General features: G+C 36.9%; 1 protein-coding gene across 1 annotated transcript in view; it reads right to left on the bottom strand.

Annotated features, from left to right (window-relative positions):
• Positions 1 to 20,551, bottom strand: part of zgc:110269 (probable flap endonuclease 1 homolog) — a 40,742-nt gene that overhangs the window by 19,138 nt on the left and 1,053 nt on the right. Inside the window, exons 2-5 of the mRNA XM_028817463.2 lie at positions 13,025 to 13,115; positions 10,725 to 10,827; positions 8,649 to 8,700; positions 632 to 693 (exon numbers count right to left, since the gene is read on the bottom strand). Coding sequence (XP_028673296.2) covers positions 632 to 693; positions 8,649 to 8,700; positions 10,725 to 10,827; positions 13,025 to 13,115 — 308 coding nt within the window. The remainder of the gene's footprint in view (positions 1 to 631; positions 694 to 8,648; positions 8,701 to 10,724; positions 10,828 to 13,024; positions 13,116 to 20,551) is intronic.

Below are 20,551 nucleotides of genomic sequence, written 5' to 3'. Positions count from 1 at the left end.
GCCTTCTGAGCATGTGTGAGCCACCAGACGTTTGGCGCTATACACAGAGATGTCACTCTATTAGATGTGACATGTATGCGCTGATGGACATATACTGTATCTAGATAGTGATATATATTTAGCACTATGCCTTTTCATTGAAAACGACCTGCTTTTTGAAAATCACTTCAGTAAAATCTATCAGTATAAAATAAGCAGGCAAGTCCACAAATACAAATACCTATCAATGCAATGTTGCTAAATTGGAGAGTGAGAATAAATGAGACAGGCAGCAGAATGCAGATCAATGCAGGAATTAGCTAATGATTTAAAAAATGGATTGCAATGAATATCTAAATCCAATATTGCCTTCAAGACTGAGGCTGAAGAAGTGTAGAAAGTCATAAATTAGAAGTTAACTGAAGCAGGAGTTAAATAAAATATACACAACTAATCTTTAATCACGAGACTGCTGCTGTGCCCCTCCAAGGCCAAAACATAGTGCCTTAGCAAAGATGCAGAATTGGTTATTAAAAATCTTATGCGGTTTCTGATTCAAAAACAGACAATATGCAAATAACATTTAAAGACATAAAGCCGACAGCATCAGCTGACACTAACAGTACCCATAAAACAGACAGACTTGCATTACCTGAATGTATGGAACGCCAAGTAAATCGAGCAACTTTTGGCAGTTTTGCACTTGAGTAGAGACTGCAAAAGAATAGTAGAAATTCAGATTAACTTCTAAAACTGTAAACAAATAAAAATCCCTTAAATTTTAACACAAATTCAAAAGCAAAATAGTATTTTTAAATTTAGAAATGTAATGACTGGATAGTTTGTGAATGCCATGCAATCTTTTCTAACCTCATTTCTAATTTGTCACTAGATGATGAACCAGTTAATAAATTTAAATTTATTCCTTTAGCAGGCATTGATAAACATGATATTCACTTTATGGAAAGACCTAATTTCCCAGGTACTGTACATGGTATTGAATTATAAGCGTCACTTACAAATATCAACATCTTTGATTAATCTTAAATAATTTTTTGAAATTGCTTACAAAGCCTACACCATCAATGAGAAAGGGTGTCAGGACTTGTAATGAACGTTTTATTTTTTCTTCAGATAACACGGTCTCACGGTTTCTTGGGTCCTGGATTAACTTACTCCTCACCTCTCAAGACAAAGTACAATTTATACTCTAAAGACCCAGCTTTGGGCAGGAATATTTGCTAGTTTTTCTGGGGCGGAGACCTTGAGCACTTGACAAGTAAATACAAATAAAGTTTTTGCTTTTATAATAACAGACTAGATGCATCATTTTAATAAACAGAATCCTGCACAACAGAAAGTATTTCAGAAATCATATCCTTTGACAAAAAACAAGAAAGAACAAGAGAGATTTTCAAAAGACCAATACAGGTGACCTCATACATTGTTGGAAAGTGACGCACAACACTTGACTATCAAAGGTAGTAATTATTTTACATACAAGTGAGGCGTCATTTGAACTAGTCAGAGCATATATTATAAGATGAACCAGTGTTTATTTTTCAAAAATCTCTTTCCGGCAGATTGAATGAAAATAACTTGATGATGATGCTATGAACTGGAAAACAGAGTTTTCATTGCAAGTATTAGAAGAGTCAACACTGGTGACAGTCACCTGCCATGTCTGAGATTTTTCTACATGTCGGCAAACATAAGACTATGCCTGCCGAAATTGTGGTGACTACCTTGCAATGCAATGCATTGTGCACATGCTGCATTTAATTTTGACACAGTTTTACTTTAATATGATTAAAAGCCTATCAATCAAATAATCAGTTGTTTTTCACTATGGCACACAATTTTCATGTCAGTATAAAATGCAGTAATGTCCACAGGCCTTGTGTCATGCAGTAGGAGACCATGCAGTAACCTCCTTGACGTTAACCCTGAGCGTGACTCAAGCTTGAAATTCTGTGTTATTAACAGTTAATCCCGTGTCAGGCTAAGGGTGTGTGTAATGATCTGCAATAAGCCTGAACAACTCACTGGACAGTATTCTGCTGACATCTTGTGCCTGAAATAACATCATGGTGCAACAAAAAATGAATATTTCTATGCATTCAGCCACCTCATGGTAATTCACCACAATTCATGAGAGGAAGGAGACGAGCTTTCAACCCAAAACAGAATGGCAAACGATAAAGCTGTAAAGAACACACTGAAACTGAACTATTGCTCGCAGGGTAATAGCCCACAATAACACAAGAGGTGCGTCAATCAGGTGAGTCAGGCACTGTTATTCTACCCTCTCGTGTGGATTCAAAAGAAAATGAAAAATTGAAGAAAAGTACACAAAGGAACACACTTCTACTGTCCCAACTGCAACATCAGGCTGTGCACTGGTGACTGTTTTAGAACATGTCACATGAAGGATGTGTACTAAATCTAAAGCAGCAGACATGCCATTCCTACTGTATTCAGGTTGACATTTTGGTGTTTACATGGCTTTGTTACACATAATAACATTTTCTGTTATTGAAAAAAATTCACCATTTTTGTCACCTTTTTCCAGGGGTAAACATAACGCTAAGGAGACTATTCATGCCAAATTTGATAGCAATCAAGTCAAATGATCATGCATAATGCATTATTTAGAAAGCTTAACATAAGAATAAACTTTTTCAGCGAGATCTAAAACACACCTCCCACTGTTTTGGTTAACTACTCCACATTGACGAAACTTACGCTTGTCGACAGATGCGTTGCATTTCACATAGCGGCTTTTCTGAGTGCTTGCATTTTGATTCAAGTCTATGCATAAATCATGCCAAAACTAGCTATATTCAAATGACCGATCAGCGTCAAAAGGTGGGACCAGGGGCTTCAACAGTTGGCGTAAGAGACATTCCAAGCATGAGTGTGTTCATCCAGCACTAAGGACGGCAAATGGGAAATTGATAAGGAAGGGGATCTGCCATCTCACTGAACTGATTAAAGCTGGCAAAGTAAATGACAAGTTCATTCTCTTCCGTGTTGAGTTATTACTGGAAAGGGTCGGTGTAATACAGCAGAAGAATTTCCACCCGCTACAATAACGTCCTTAAACGCATTCAAGAGCTAATGTCCTAAAGAGCTGCAGCATACAATCATGTAGATCATCAACTGGGGCATCCATACACCAATAAAGTCCTCACAGGTGGCGCAGTGGTAGTGCTGCTGCTTTGCAGTAAGGAGACTGTGGAAGATTGTGGGTTCGCTTCCTGGTTCCTCCCTGTGTGGATAGCGCTTTGAGTACTGAGAAAAGCGCTATATAAATGTAATGTATTATTATTATTATTAATATTGCCCAAAAGAGTTTTGTGAATACATGCAGATGGAGATGTCAGTACTAAGTATTGCTAAATGTCTAGTAAGGACTATCAGAAAAAGAATGGGAGAATATTATATAAAAGACAAGCATTACAAATTATTCAGAAAATGTAACCACAAGAGTAAACTTTTCTAGTGAGGCCTAAAATGTACTTCTCCCCATGTCACCCACCTGCTCCAAACTGGGGGAACTACAGAGTTGGCTTAAGCGGAGTTAAAGTGAAGGTTTGTGTAACCGCAGAAGTTACAGTTTTCAGGACAGGATGGTGGTATCACGGCACCACTCATATTTTTTTCACACAGATTTATTCTTGAACTTATTACCGTATATACTCGCTGTCACACAAACGAGTCACAGACATCATAAAGGTTTGGGGTACCCACACAAATATTGTTTCCTGGCTGCAAAAGTTGATTTAAATAGCGTTCATAGAACAGAGTCCAAAACAGAACTGAACGGTATTGAGACAAAATGTCATTTTTAACATAAGAGTATGGGAAATTACATCATTGGCGCCTGAACTGGAAGTGACCTCATCATTGACACCAGTGCTGGAAGTGACGTCTTCGTGACTGGAAGTGGCATCATCAGTGGCGCTGGAACCAAGCGGGATTTCTCGAGAATGGTCTGCAAAAGACTGACAGAGACAGTCAGCATACTCCACCACCCCTGGTCTAGCGTAGAGTTACTATTATTTAGGCCCTTTAGCTGTTTCCCATGTGCACGTGTGTGACATCGCATATAAGTCAGGTCTTGAAACCCGAAAAATCGATCATAAAATCAGACCCCGACTTATACGCCCATTCAAAAATGTGACCTTTAATTTAATTTAATAAAATCTTCTTGCTTCCTCCAATCTCACATCAGTTTCTCAGATACATCGAATTTTGTTGCAGCAGCGCAGTTACCAATTTCTTTCGCTACTTCAACAACGTTTATTTTAAAACCTGCTTCATATTTTCTTCTGATTGAACGCTCCATCGTAGATAAGGGATGTTCTTATGGTAAAGGTGTGTGAGGGTGTGAGATACAAAAAACAGAAATCAGTGCAAACGTTGCTTCGGAATAGTTTGGGTATTACAGTGTGGTCACGTAGGCACAATACATAGAAAAAAAAGGTAGTGTGCTCCATGTTTACTCTCGCAGGTGGGCGTTAGCATATCATAATCTCTTGGATCAATAGTGTGAGTTTTCTGCATTCAACTTATACGACCGACATTATAAAATACCAGAAATTATACGGTAAAATCAAGCCTGACTTATCCACGGTAGAACTTAAACGTGAGTATATACGGTATCTAAATATGCAAAAAGGCAAGTTTATCACAGAAGTCACTCAGGAAGAAGCCAAGTGGCTGCTGGACTTGGATAGAATTAACCAGTGGGCCACTGATTTCTGTTAGCAAGGAAGGTGGATTCAATGCTACCAAAACAGGAGGAATGATAATGTCACATTACATAAGAGGTGCAAGGACAGAAAACTTCAAAATCAATGACATAGCTGCATGCATTTAAAAATACAAATACAGTACTTAAGTACAGAAGGAATCTTGTATCCAACACATCCAAGCAACGGCTGTAGAAATGAAAAACACTTCACTCTCTGTTAACATAAAAGGCCTTTGAAAAGCCAGCTGAAACTAAAACCAACACCACTGTCTTTTGTTTCCTAGCAGTCAAGTATTCAGTGCATGCAGCTCTTCTCTTCTTGGAAAAAAGAGCAGTTGCTGGCTTCTGTAAAGAGCACTTGATAAGGTTCCAAATTTAAACGTACACTGTGTTCAATCTCAAAAAATAAAAAATCCTTTTCCCCAACAGCTGGTTATTACTATACAAAGATACACACAGTGGCATCAGCACAAACTGCAAAACAGCATGCCTTGAATGAATTTCAGAACCTCACCATTATTTTATATATATATATATATATATATATATATATCCATCCATCCATCCATTTTCCAACCCGCTGAATCCAATACATTACACACATGTTAGGCAGGCTAGAATCTGCAGCCACCCAAATCCTAAACAAGTATGAAAAAACTTTAAAATGTTCTGAAATCAAGTCTTTGTTTTGCATTCAGATACTACTAAAATGTTTTTACAATGAGGAAGCATTTTTATATCCTCTTAATTCATTTTTCCAAATTGTCAAACCTGCTCAACTGATTTCAGTGTCACAGGTGAATGAAGGGTATTCCAGCCGCACTGGCAGAAGGCACGAAATAATCCTGGACAGGGAGCCAGTCCATGGCAGTACCTGCTCACACACAAAGCCAATTTGAAAGTGTCAGTTAACTCAACCTGCATACCTTTACAATGTTGATAAGCACGTTCCCTTCGCTACAAACTTCAGCGAAATGATTGTAATCTAAGTTGGTTTGGAGCCAGTGAAGTAGTGACATGTGACGTCAACAGACATCTGAAGAGACAGCTTCATGGTGAAACATACTGGTTATATCCCAAGCAAATGTATTAAGGAACTTCTATGCCTATATTGTATAAAAATGATTAATATTCTATAGGCAGCATATAAAAATTTCACATTTTCATTTTGTAAGTTGGTACTGTCCTACTTATAGTTTTAGTTTTTTGTATAATTAGTATCAAGAAACACCAAAGCTAATAATGCAATGAAAAAAGTAAACAATTTCAGCAAATAAATCTCTCTATTATAAAAAAAAAAATCTTGAGACGAGACTTTTGCCAAGTGATTTTGTCAAGTCCCACCCTCTTCTCAACCATTTACAACCACGCCCACAGTCCACTCACCACTCATTCACGTGAATACTCGTGTCAGACACAATTCCTGCGCTCTCAGCTCTTATAAATTTTTACGTTTTCCTCACTTTAAGTTCCCAATAAAAGAAGACTTGTCGAAATCTTATTGATAAATTTCATCCCAAAGGTTTATAAACAGAACAAATGAGTACATGGGCAATCCTAGCACTGAGAAACGATGAAGTCAAATGAATTAACGCTGAAATTGTCAATCAGTTACATGGCAATGACATATAAAATTTTAACAGGCGATGAGAAAGGTAATATACAAGTATATCTTTCGCGGATGACATTAGACATCAAAGGAGATCTTGATATGCCATTTGTATTAAAACATTTACAGTTTCCCGTTAGAATAGCTTTAGCTATGACAATTAACAAATCACAGGGACAAACATTCGAAAAAGTCAGTTTATTTATTAGAGAGAAAGAAACAATATTCACTCGTGGGCAGTTATATATTGCGTTGTCACAATATAATTCCAAACATGAAATCAAAATTCAATGCAATATTGATGAAAAGTTCATTCAAAAAAATGTTTTACAGTAAAAGTGTAAGTTTAATAAGTATTTATGTTTTAATTTCAAAGCCAAAAAGAACGAAAATGTATAACGCAACGAATACCTCTAACGCAACATGAAACATAATTTTCTTTCAATTTATTATGTTTAACTGTTTTTATACTATAGTTAATTACTCGCTGTAATGGAAAATAGTTCTATTATGCATATGTAACAATTCCAATAAAAGTAACAATCTGTTTAAATTGTACATCTGCTTCCCGATACATGAGCGGCAGATCTGTGAAGTGGCTAATGCGTAGCGCCTGCCCAGGGCTTGGCAAGAGAAGCAAGCAGGGGGCAGAGGATATTATTATAACTAATAATTCATTCAGGTATTTTTTTTTATATAATATTACATTTTCCTGAAATATTTTTATATCCCATTGACCACTGCTTTTTTCATTTATTTACTATGAAAAAAGCAGCTAAAATTGAATTATCATTAAAATAAATTATTTACACCAACACTTTACCCCTGAAACAGAACAACTGTGGAAAGGAAGGCTAAATAACAATCCTGGTTCATTTTTTATTCTGTATTATCTCAGATCAGTATGCCATACTACAACTTAGCCTTACTGTGCAGAAAAGAGAGCAAGAAACTCGTGGATGCCATTATCTGTATATTGTTCAGTGATGTGGCAGAGTCTCAGAGATGAAGAAAGCTACATATCTATCCTCTTTAATAAAATCACTGTGTGTGTCCAGGTGTCCGTGTCTTCTAGTGAAGTGCGCATGCGCGGGGCACGGTGCAATGCGCGATATTACTGTCAGAGAAAATTACAGGCATTTTACGGAAATACAAACCAGTATTACTGCGAAAGGAAATTAAAGGAACACAATACAGTGACGCATATTACAGCCACATACAAGCCCGTATTACTGTAACAGAGAATATTACAGACGTACAAGCCTATGTTACTGTGACTATCTACAAAGAACATGCCACCCAAACACAAGGACACGTCAAGTAGGACAAAGGACACAGACAATCAAATCCTATATAAGCAACATCTCCTGGAAGAACGGTCAGAGACACAGAATGAGGTCAAGGTCCCTTGCCATTTAATAAAGACTGTTCCTACTAATGTTTATGCACTACTGTTCTAGCGCCCGTTATTATAACGGGCTTAATGACTAGTATATATATAAAATCCAACGTACGTCTGTCTGTCCGCTTTTCACAAGAGAACTACTTAATGGATTTAGAGTGGGGTTTTTTCTATAATTTGCTTGAACATTCCGGTTGATTTTGCACCTTCTCTCATCGTGGTGAGTATCATAGTTTGCTTGCAGGAGTGATTTATTTGTGCTTATTCGAGACAAAGGCTGCTGGCCGAGGGGAGTGGGAAGCATGACGTCAGGAGTAGGGAGCAGGGCAGGGCCCTCCTCACTGTCCTGTTTCACTACCACGCGGGCGGAGTTGTGGGGGATGGCTAGTATATTATAAAGTTAAAAGACAAACTCTGACACGATATTAAAAAAAAAATCAATTCAACATGTTTTGTAAGCTGAAAATACTTTTGTGTTTTTATACCATCATCCAGAACAGACATTAACATGACACTGTTTATGTTTCATCTCACTTTCAAGACACACCCAAGGAATGGCATAAACTACCCTGTCCATAGAGGTTTGGGTGAGATCTACTTTAAAAATCATATTAAATATATGGTATAAACAATACTGTTAATGTGTTAGGGCATGTTAACACCAAATCAAGGAACAATGTGTTTAAAAACTGATACATTCCAACATCAGATAAACACAGTTATGTTGAAACATCAAGTGTCCTTTTCCCTGAACCAAAATTAGCAGAAGATGATTTTGACAAGTGCTGTAGCCCGTGTAAAGCTTGTTTTAAATAGCTAATGCCTAAATAAACATGAAATACAAATAACAGAAAGCCCCCCACCAAACTGATGTTTACAGCTCAAAAAATGTCACTCACCTCCACCAGGCCAGGAAATTCTGTACCCAGCACTTTCTGCTCGCTTTGCGATCTGTAAATAATGAAGACTCAATTACTCCAAAGGCGGCCAAGGCAAAGGATTGCCATTTTGCTTCTATTATACAGAAATAATGATACTATTTTTATAGAACAGCAGCTTAAGAGCAACACTCAGATTTATTTTTCTTCTTGGTATGAGAAGTGGTGAATAAGGAAGAACAAGCACAAAAAGAGACGTGTGGAAAATAAATAGTGGGGATTCACTAGACAAGCATTTCTAAAAACAACAGGGTCTTCTGTATTCAGTTAAGATACAGGCCTCGTGAGGGCAAGAACAACAATTTAGGTAGGCAAAAGTGTGCCTCTACGATGACCTGTAATCACAGGGCTGTATGAAAACACACATGGTAAATTACCTCAACAGGAGTGACTTCATTAAGAAGCAATTTTAGGAATGTTCTACGTTTGCATTTAAAATGTAGACATTTGTCTCCGTTTTTGCCTTTCGTCCATACTACCCACTATGGCATTTTCAACTGAGAAAAGCTATAATTTGAAAATGCTCTCCACAGCAACAGACTTTTGGGAAAAGCGCTATATAAATATAAATATAAATAAAATGTATTATTAAAAAGCCAGCACAGCATTTCAATGTGGGCAAATGAAAACAAAAATTTCTGGAAATGCAGACTCCATCTTAGCTCTGGTTGGTTCGTACTTATTACATAACACTTCATTGATTGGATCCTGCATTGTACTGCACATGAAACAATGGCTGATGATGCTGAAATTAGGGCTGACTCAGAAAGTGTGACAAGAGAGCGTTTTCATTTAAAAAAAAAACTTCACTGAAAATGGTGGAATGTCGGTGTAGCCTAAAAGAATGCCAGAGAACCGTAAAAAAAATAATGTTAAATTTACGATAAAGTACTGGCAGCTGGGTTGCCAGAATTTTACCAAAAAAAAAAAAGGGTGACAATATTTTTAGGTCTACAGTATAACTTTGTAGTAAATAACTTTTTTCTTTACAACACATTCCAACAGAAGGGAATGTTTAACCATAACCATAAATCCATGCACTGTAATAAATATGTCAGTCAATAAACCATTAGAAAGTATTGTCAAGGTCAAAACCCAGTACATAATTTGCATCAGTAAAGTAACAACAACCAATAGCAAACATGTAGTAATTATACACATTGAAAACAATTCAATGTTTGAGGAAGTTATAGCACATTGTCTGATGGAGAAGTAAAGTTTGTTTTTGTGGTGTTTGGTGTCCTACAGGTGTGCTGGCTTATCGAATACAACCCACCATAAATCAGCTTCCAGAACCTCAATAAACCCTTCAGCACGCAGGGAAAAATACGTCTGCTAACTTTGTTTTTTTTCCCCTACTCTTCAAAGGTATGCGATTGACCAGAAATCAATATGGTAAAAGGGGCGTGTCCTTATGCAAATATCATAACTTCGGTGTTACTGAAATAGCTCTTTACCGTTTTACAGCTGTTTACCTTCGCTGTTTAACAGTTTTACACTGTAAAATTAACAGCGGTTTTTTCAGTGTAACTGTAATGTTATCAGTAGACGATATGTAGCATATTTTGAAGGTAGAAAAATATCGATTTTACAGAACTTGTCAGTAAAAAATAATGAAATGTATTGTTTAAGATGTACACTTACTACATGTGGCATGATGTCACATTTAATCCTTTAATAATTTATATAACAGAATTTGGAAATCATCTTAAATGTTTGCAAGCTTTTAGCCAAAGGCAAGGCACTGCATAGCTTAGTATACTGGGAATCTCTAAATATGATAAAAAATTAAAGGTCACCAACCTACATTTGTCCATCCACCTTCCGAACCCACTTATCTATTGTCTGGTTACACAGAAGACCTACATTTGTCTCAGACTTAAATGTTATGCCTACGTTTAATGATGACCTGCCACTGGGATGTTGCTAATAAAATCCACATTTAATGCTAGTGAGAAACTGTTACTCTTTTTCAATAAGAAAGACCTGTAAGTGGTTAATGTAGAAGTCAAAATCCATATTGCTGACTTTACTTACCAGCCCCTCTTTCTGCTCAGGAGGACATCCATCAAAGATAAAGACAGGCTTGATACCATTCTCTAGGAAGTAAAGAGTGCGGTAGAAAATGCCAAGCAAGGGGCTAGAAATACAGATTAAACACAACAGTTTAAGGAAAATACATAACACTGCAAGACATTCATCCTTTTATTATACTGACTAACTTGAAACTGCACTGAAAAAGAGATTACCCCAAGTTTTGCAGATGGACAACATTGCATAATGTTCCACAGAACACCAATCAAGCACAAACACTCCTTACGCGACTTTTGGTTAATTCTTATGTCGCGGTCATCTGTACACAGAAACACTAAAAGCAAACACCATAACAAGAGGGGCAGCTAATGGTGCAGTGATGCACAGATCCAACATCCTGCCATCAAATCGTATGTATGTTTCTTGTCTGTGGGATTTGGCACACTTACCCAATGCCTGTGTGACTACTTCCTCTGGGTTCTCTGGTTTTAATGGCATGTTAGGGTAATCAGAGATTGTGAGCTGGACCTGTGTGAGTGTGGCTGTGTGTTCATGAGTGAAGGCCTGGCATTCTGTCTAAGGCTAGATCCTGCCTTGCTCTAAATTCTTCTGGGATTGGCTCTGTATGCTTTAATTGACCGTGAATTGGATTAAGCAGCATAGTGAATGCCATCATCACAAGATATATTGTAATTTTATCTGCTTTGATAAATAAGTAATTTATTAAACTTTAAAAAAAAAAACAGTAGGACAAGTAGAAGCAAACCTGCAGTAGTCAGAAAAAATAGGAGGAAACTGGAAAAAAAAATACTATATGAATAAATCCACTGTGAAAACACAAAAAAAAAAAAACAACTGAAACAGGATCAGCCAAGTAAAGCACTAGGCAGTCCATTTCAGAGTTACTGCAAGAAGCGCATTCTTTGAGACCAAGTGTGAAGAGGCTGGTTTAGAGGAGAGTTCATGCAGCCTCTTGAACAGACGTTTGGTAAAGATCTCAATACAGGTGAAGGCGCAGATATTAAACAAATCACACTCGCTCTGGCTACATAAACTGCCTGCACACTCATTCTGCTTGTTACACAATGAGAAAATCCTGCATGCTCATGATTATGTTTAACAATAACATCTCTGATATATGGCCACATTGTTTAACTGTAAGATGTTATGATACCCTAAAATTATTATTTAATCAGATTTAATCAGCCAATTATAAGCCGTTAATGACCAATGCAACAAAAAATATAGACATTTTATATTATGACATAAAAACCTCGCACCATTTTTAACTTTCCCAGAAGTACAGTACAAGAGAGGCAACAGTTATGCACAAGTCTGTTAGTTAGTTTGTTATTCTAGTAAAGTAAAAGACTGTCCAATGGAGCTTCACATATTCTGTGTTTTCACCAGGAAGGACTCGCTCCTTCTCACACAAATCACTGAGGTGCGGCTTGGAATAAAGCTTTACCCGATGGACATATGACAACGGTCCAATGCCAGGTGAATCCCCATGTAGGAACTCCCAACAAGCAACACAACCCAAAGATTCAGTACACTTACCACCCTTTAGAGATACACAGTTCAAACTTAAATTATTCTTAAAAGACGTAAACATACAATTAAAACAAATACTAGATATTACAACTACAGAAAAGCAAAAAAAAAAAACAACACAAACAAACAGTATTTCACAATCAGGTACACTTTGTGCAGTTCTTAACTCTCCTGTTTATTTCTCCTTTGCAAATTTGAATTTCTAAGCATTAAATTCCCAATTTCCCAGTTTTTTATTTCCTTTTTTAGTATTCTATTTGTAATTACAGTATAGCACACTGGGTCTGTAAGTACAACTGTGTTTGATAAGAATAAACTGATTTTTAGTGATTCATATTCTCTTTACTCAGAAAGATAATTGAACGTTTTAAATTATACAAGGTTGTGCCATCTTTTGATACTTTGAAATTGTCACTGCCTTCTGAAAAATTTCATGACCTTCTTTTACTTAAAAAAAAAAAAAAAAAAAAAAAAAAAAAAAAGGTACAAATATATTTTTATTTTTTTACCAGTTTACTGCCTGCATCAACAGTTCTGAACTTGCAATTTATTACTGTAAGTGAAAAGTAATAGTTTCAGTACACAGCTATAGCAGGCTGAGTGTGAGAAAACAATTTAAATCCATAACAATTGTGCCAAAGTGAAGGGCTTTATAGACTTAACAATGGCTATTGTACTCTCACCCATATCTGTGTAATCAGATGATCTCATTTTGTATAAGCTAGAAAGAAGGCACCAACAAATCCCACCTGAGTGGTGTCCCATTGCGATTATGGAGATCTGGACAGGCCTTACGAAACTGGCACAGCACGATAGAGGCATCAAAGGCAATCTTCTTTTCTGTTAAGAATTAAACACAATAAATACATAAAATGTAAATCTCTTAATAACCTACAGTATATGCTGTTTTATATATATATATATATATATATATATATATATATATATATATATATATATATATAGATAGATAGAGAGAGAGAGAGAAAGACATAAGTATCAAGCACATAAATCAATCAATCTATATATATTTATGTATATCTATATATACACACACGCACACACACACACACACACACACACACACCAACCCCTGCTGCACTACCCATCTAAAAAGAGGTGAAATCTAACATTTGCGGTGCACCACACAAGACACAGGTCTGTTGCATGTCATTTGGTATGGGATTCATAAAAGCAGTGTTATGATGCCCATCTGTTGGAATGACAGAGACATATCAACCACACAGACATATAAACATTTCTTTTATTAAGGTAGAAAAAGATATTTTATATATACATACATACATTCAGTACATACATACACACACACACACACACACACACAAACACTCTGAGAATGCAACTTTAAAGCATACAGTGCTGAATGCCGGTACCTGGTAGCTGAGTTTAAGAAAATGAATGTGGATGTGGTCATAAATCTGAAAGACACTTTGAGTTTTATTTATAAAATGAACGTATACCTCTCAATTACAATATACAACCAGTTGTGGGATAACAAATCACACTTAGTTATAGCTGGTATGCAAACATACTTTTTTTTATAATTAATACTCTAAACAGCCGTGTTAGGGGAATTTGGAAAAGAATTAAAACATAGAAGGTTGCAAACATATTTTATTTGCTTTCATTGTGTTGTGACAGATAAAACACTGATGTTTGGCAATGTACAGCTCCTCTTGTTTTCATATCCTTCCTATAATGTTCTTAATACACTACCACATAAACACAATGCTGAAACACAAAGTGCAGACAACACCTGATCATTCATTTAAGCAATTTTAAGAATACAATGCTAGAGTACAGTAATAAGTAGAAAGATTCAAGTTGCCTAGCTGTTCATTTATTTATTTCCTAAACCTGATTAATCTAATTTCTTGGTCGCAGAGAGCAGTTGCCTTTCCCCACCGCACTGACAGGACCCTTGCCCATCACTGTGCACGACGATTCACACATCCATCACTTTAAATTAGCTCCGTCCAATTTAGTTAGGAAGACTGGTAGATCTATCTTCGCAAAATCAGGTGGAGGTCTGGAGCCAAAACACCACCCTGTACTTGCAGAACACAACAAAAAATAAAATTCACCATATTGTGTCAGCTTCGAGACAAAAATCAAAATAACATGCGTGTCTTTGGGATATTGGAGGAAAGCCAGAACAGATTCTAATTTAATAAATAAACAACAAACTAAACTATATGGGTTGTATAATAATGAAAAGCACATTTAAATACTTTTGTACAAAGCACAGTAACAAATGTTTAAAATGGATTTTAATATACAGATTTGCCATTTTGTAAATTGTGACGAAAGGAACAGAATATCATATTAAATAAAATAGTAAATAAATGATTGGTATTCCAGTGTGGTGTTTCCAGGCTCAGCGCTCAGCATGAGTGGGACATGCAGCAGAGGTTTAAACATCATTTTTAGCACCACTGTGTCTGCTGCAGCAAAGCACCAGCAAGCACGACCTGCATTTATTTACAGGCTACACATTGGCTTTCAAAATGTAAACATTGTAGATATGACTTTTACTTGTAAAGTTTTGGCCATTATAGCACTATTTTGGAGGTGCCATGAAAGATTTAGAACCGCCTTTGATGAAACTTTACTACACTGATACATTCAGCTCGCAATACTGCCAGGATCAAAAAACTGAAGACTGAAACCACATGAGCCAGGGTTTGCAACTACTCAAAAAATGAAATCACAAATCTAGAATCTGTAATGGGGCTTGCTTGTTCATATTTGTAAATACCAAAAGAAATGCAGAAATGAACATAGAATGGGACACTTTTCTAAATTTTGAAATGCAAGTTCACATTTTCATACACAATGCAAGTGCTCCTGTGTAGATAAGACGTTTCAAGAGATCACAAAAACAGAAGCAGCTGGTTGTTAAAAGCACATGAAAAATGGAAGGAATTACACGATCATCACAGCATTGTGATATGGGTGTTGGTGCTCTGGAATCCTGGGGTTGCAGTCCCGGCCTCTGTGTGGGATTTGCATGTTCTGCCCATGTCTGTGTTTGGTTCCTCCCACATGCCAAAGACAGGTCAGGTTTTCAAATGGCCCTGTATGTGTGTGCTTCGTGTCTGCTTAGTCTCTCACCCAGAGTTGGTTCATGCCATGCACTTTATGCTACTGGCATTAGTTCTGACCCCCAGCATTTTGAAAAGAATGACATGGGTCCAGTAATAGATGAATGTCAAACGCAGTTCATTATGGTTGCCAAGGTGGTATATTATTTAATGTATAGCAACCAATAAGTAGACAAAAATAGTTTAAGGTATCACAAATGTTTAGCAATGATAAATTACAGGTAGTCAGCATTCATACCATATGTTCAATATAGCAACATTTTTTTATTGCAGCATTTTATTCACTCCTTTGTTTATTTTACTTACTATTTCTATTCAGTCATTGTGTGTGACATTAGGATGTTCTAAGAATTTATTTGAAAAGAGAAAATAGTTTACCCTAAGGACTGAGTCTCTTCTGAAAGTGATGTGCTCAGTCTTCACTTAGAAACGTGACCTTCACAAAATCTAATTTTGTTGAATGGATGTGTTTAAACAGCTTCTTGAAGCAGTTCAAGTAGACTCTATGCAAAAAAGGTGACTAAAGATACGTATTTGTAACTGACCTAATTATCTAACAAGAATTTAAAAAAAAAATGTGGCATTAATTTTTCACTTAATATCAATCAGAAAAAAAATATGAGTGAGTAAACATTTAACTGAATGGGCACATCTTTTACACACCATTGGCATTACTGGAATTGATCCGTTTGCCTAAAACCTCCTTTGCCTGTGTCGCTCTTAACATTCAGCACAATTACAATGAATTTTTACATTTCTCGCACAAATCTTCACATACACATCATTACATCTGAGGGGAGCCTGACAAGGCAGCCATTACTGAAGACAGAAGCAGCACCACAACTGCTTGCCATGCTAGACTGGTTCAACAGTTTGGCCTATTACTGCCTACCACCCACTACCACCAAAGCTCACTTGATATGTAATCATCATTTCCTGCACTGTGTTCACTTTGAAAGTCACTTTATAACATAGTTGACTGCAGTCTTCTAGCTTCAGTGTACCAAATTAGTTTGTAAATTACGTTTTGTTTTTTTTTTTCACTTTCTGCAGCTCAAAGATGTGCTGATTCAGTCAGCTGTTCAGTTTCTCACATGTACTGGAAATGGGGCAGTTAGCCAATCTGGAGTACAGTGCAGCCTTTCACAGTCTGGCCATTTTGGATGCAGAAAGCACAGAGAGAAAGACAACAAGAAAACTGTAAATGTTTCAATCGCTAGCCCCGACTTACTAATCTCAAACAGTTGAGAAATATTTTAATGGATCTGCCATCTCAATGAGACTTTCCTTCTTTCTTGTGCTGATGTGGTCTCTCTTTACCATAAATCAGTGTACTCACTTTTGTCCCCAAAAGGTCACAATGTACTGTTGCAGTTATTTAATGCACATTCCAGCTGGCAACTTAATTAGCTACTTAAAAAGACGCTGCTTCTCTTTCTGTCTCCCTAAACCAAGCAATTGTGCAAAGACATTTAAATGTTACAGTAACGGGCTGCCTGTAAACTCCTTAAATTACTTTTTATTATTTAATGGTTTTCCTATAAATGGCTTACAGCATAAACAGTAGTGAATCTGTAATGCCTTATTCAAATACTCTTTAGTACAGATGTTTACAACTGCCCCACTATTATATTGTGTATTAATGCAAATAACATGAAAATGCAACCTTTTTCCACTGTGTCATCTCAGTACAAAATAATCCAACTAAAAATTATTAGTTTGAGTGAAATTAATAAAAATATAACATTCTCAAACTGGCTTAACTTGATTGTGCGTCAAGGAAGCTGGAGCTGATCCCAGGAGCCCTAGGCAGCACATCAGTCTTATCACAAGGCCCACTCGCACACCCGAGTCTTTAGGGACATGGAGGAAAATCTGGAATAGTTGGAGGGAAACCCATAAAAACACGCGGTAAACATGCAACCTCACACAGACAACCTGGTGCAGGATCTGATCTGGATTTGTGTGGTGGCAGCTGGACCCACTAAAATATGTACTTAAAACTAAACTATGAATCAATTTGTGAAGTACAAATTATGATACACAAGCAAATGGCTAGGATATAAAAGGCATTTGAATAAATCAATAAAACACAACTGGAGACAGAACCACATTCCAAAAAGTCTGTTATTGTCAAGGCCTTGTTCAGTCTGTCCTTCAAATAAAATTAGGTGTATTACACTGACGTATTTGTACTAATAAGAGGAGTTTCAATCAATAGATGCAAATTAAATCAATTAGCTGGTTAGTTGTAGGTTCCTTACCTATGCTTATTTATGTTTCATTGTTAATTGCTAAGAAAAAAGAAGGGTTCTGAATCATTACTTGTACATCTAAGTATGTTAAGTATGAGCCAAAACTTTGTTCAATTAGTGCCAATAAAGTGTTTCGTTATAATTGGCAACAATGAAAACATTTAGCTACTATGGACCTCCAGGATCACAGTCTGTCAGCCTTGTGGTATATCACACTTTGGTGCTTGGCAAGACATTACAAACTTCTTTTTTTTCACATTCCAAACCCAGTTATGAAAAAACAGAACCCACCAGTTTCCTCGGTGTACCAGCCAAAGACCAAATAGGACAGGAAACACCCGCTCATCCAGGGCAGGCTCAGATGTTGCAACGGGACTTCATATCAACACAAACACATGCGATACACTTTCATTTTATTTATGTACGTACACCTTTAGCGAACCTGTTGCCAGCTGTTTTACAGGCCACCTTCACCTGCCACAGACATGTCCTGAATCCACTCCATTGCTGTCCTGGATGCATGCTGTGGGTCACTGTCATGCTGAAAAGTGAATCACCACAAGCTCTCTGGAGCAGCATTTCTTCAGAGCCTCTCTGTATTTGGCTGCATTCATCCTTCCCTCAATTCTGACCAGTCTCCTTGTCCCTGAGAAGCACTCCATAGTATGATGATGCCACCACCATGCTTCATTATAGGGATGCAATTAGGCAGGTGATGAGCACTGCCTGGTCTTTGCCAGATATAGTGCTTGACATTCTGCCCATAAAGTTAAAATTTTGCCTCATCAGACTAGAAAATATTTTTCTTCATGCTCTTAGAATCCACTAAATGCTGCAATATGCCTTTTACTCAAGAGACCCTTCTTTCCAGCCACCCTACCAAAAACACCTGATTGATGGGGTGCTGCTGAGATGGTCTTTTGAAGCTCTGTTAAAGTGACCATTGAGTTTTTGGTCACCTCCCTGACCAAGGCCCTTCATGACGAGTTACTCAGCTTGGTCAAACAGCCAACTCTAGGAAGAGTCCTGGTGGTTCCAAACTTTGTTGATTTCACAGGCCACTGTGCTCATGAGAACTTGCCCTGATCAATGCCTCACCACAATTATATCACAGAGGTCTATAGAGAGTTCCTCCAACTTCATGCTGCTGGGTTTTGTCCTGACATGCAATATAATTTGTGGGACCTCAAGTACACAGATGGCCGCCTTTCTAAACGATGTCTAGTCAATTCAGTTTGCCACTGATGGACTCCAATCAAGTTCTAGACTCATTTCGAGGATGACCAAAGCAAACAGGATACACCTGACCACAATTTGGAGTAACATAAAGGGTCTGAATACTGTACATCTGACTTTTCAAACCTTACTGAAAACATATTTTCACTTTGTCACTGTGGGTTACTGAGTGCAGACTGATGGGCAAAAATGTATCCATTTAAAATTACACCCACAACACAAGAAAACACGGAGAAAGAGGCTTGAATATTTTCCGAACCCACTGTAAACTGTAACAATAAATTTTTCATTTTTTACAAAATGTTTAAGGTTAATACAACTGCATTTTAAATTACTCATATATACAATTACATATTCTGCCAGCTGAAGTAATCTCGGCCAAAATAACCAACTCAGAATTTTCCATTTAGAGAACATAAAGTCATACAGTACTTGCTTTAGTTATACTTAATGATCTAAAATGCATTTTTTAAAACACACTATCACAAGTGCACACTGCTTAACACACAGCAGCCAGTGATACTGTAGCTTTGAGAATTTGACTACAACTCAGCAATGCTTTGGATCAAACTTAATGCACAAGCCCTTGTCCTCTATAACAGGTCAAAAATGTTGACAACCACTGCTCTTGTATCTCATTTCTCCAGAAACTACCAAATTCCAGGTAGGAACATTAATCACGATGGAATAATGAAATGCATCTTTGGCCTTTTTGCTGAAATCTTCTCTAATGTGCAACCCAACCCCAAGCAGCTGACACTCACAAAATATAACTCATGGTGGACTGCTTGGATTATGCCATGCCCCATTAAAATCACATTGAAACATTGTCAGGACTACGCAAATTGATCCTGAAGGACCACCGAGTTTGATAAAGGCTTTTACTGTAAGAAATCATTGTAGCAAATGATAAAATTAGTTCTTTAGTAACTACCGTTGACACCAATACGCTCTACAAAAGCTTACAAACCCACCACTATACAGCATGTTAATCGTGAGAAACAATATTGTAATATGAATATGTTGATTTGTGGAATTAAAAATCAAATGATATAAAAGTGACATAATCCTAATTGCAACTGCTAGTGGATTTTGCCCAGCCTATTGAGGATACATCAATCAAATTAACTGGCAAACCTGGCTACACTCTCATAATGCCCAATGTCCCCAGCAAAATTTACATTGTTTCACAACATGAAATATTTCCTTTTAAAAATTTCTGATATGTTTTAATGAGTTTAATCAATATACCTTCAAAAATATGGTAAACTGCTGTCTACATGAAATTGCTAGTTTGCTTTACTGCATACATAGTGCTCAAAAAAATTAAAGGAACACTTTAATTACACATCGGATTTTGTTGAACGAAATATAAGAGTGGAAAATCTTTACTGAGTAATACTGTGCAGTTCTTTCAGAACAAAATGATGTAACAACGGTCATTGGAAACAAAAATCAACAACCAATTGAGGGCCGAATTCAGCATCCCACTGAAAATCAAAGTCAAAAATTGAAATCACAGGCTGATCCAACTTGTGTGAATTTCATCACAGCAACTCAAAAAGTCACTCAGTAGTGTGTATGGCCCACACATACCTGTATGCACTCCCAACAACGTTTGGGCATACTCCTGATGAGACGCAGATGGTGTTCTGGATGA

This window comes from Erpetoichthys calabaricus, chromosome 13 (genome assembly GCF_900747795.2).
Source record: "Erpetoichthys calabaricus chromosome 13, fErpCal1.3, whole genome shotgun sequence".
Taxonomy (NCBI): Eukaryota; Metazoa; Chordata; class Cladistia; order Polypteriformes; family Polypteridae; genus Erpetoichthys; species Erpetoichthys calabaricus.
Note: the sequence above shows the minus strand (reverse complement) of the source record. Positions and strands in the feature narration are given on the sequence as shown.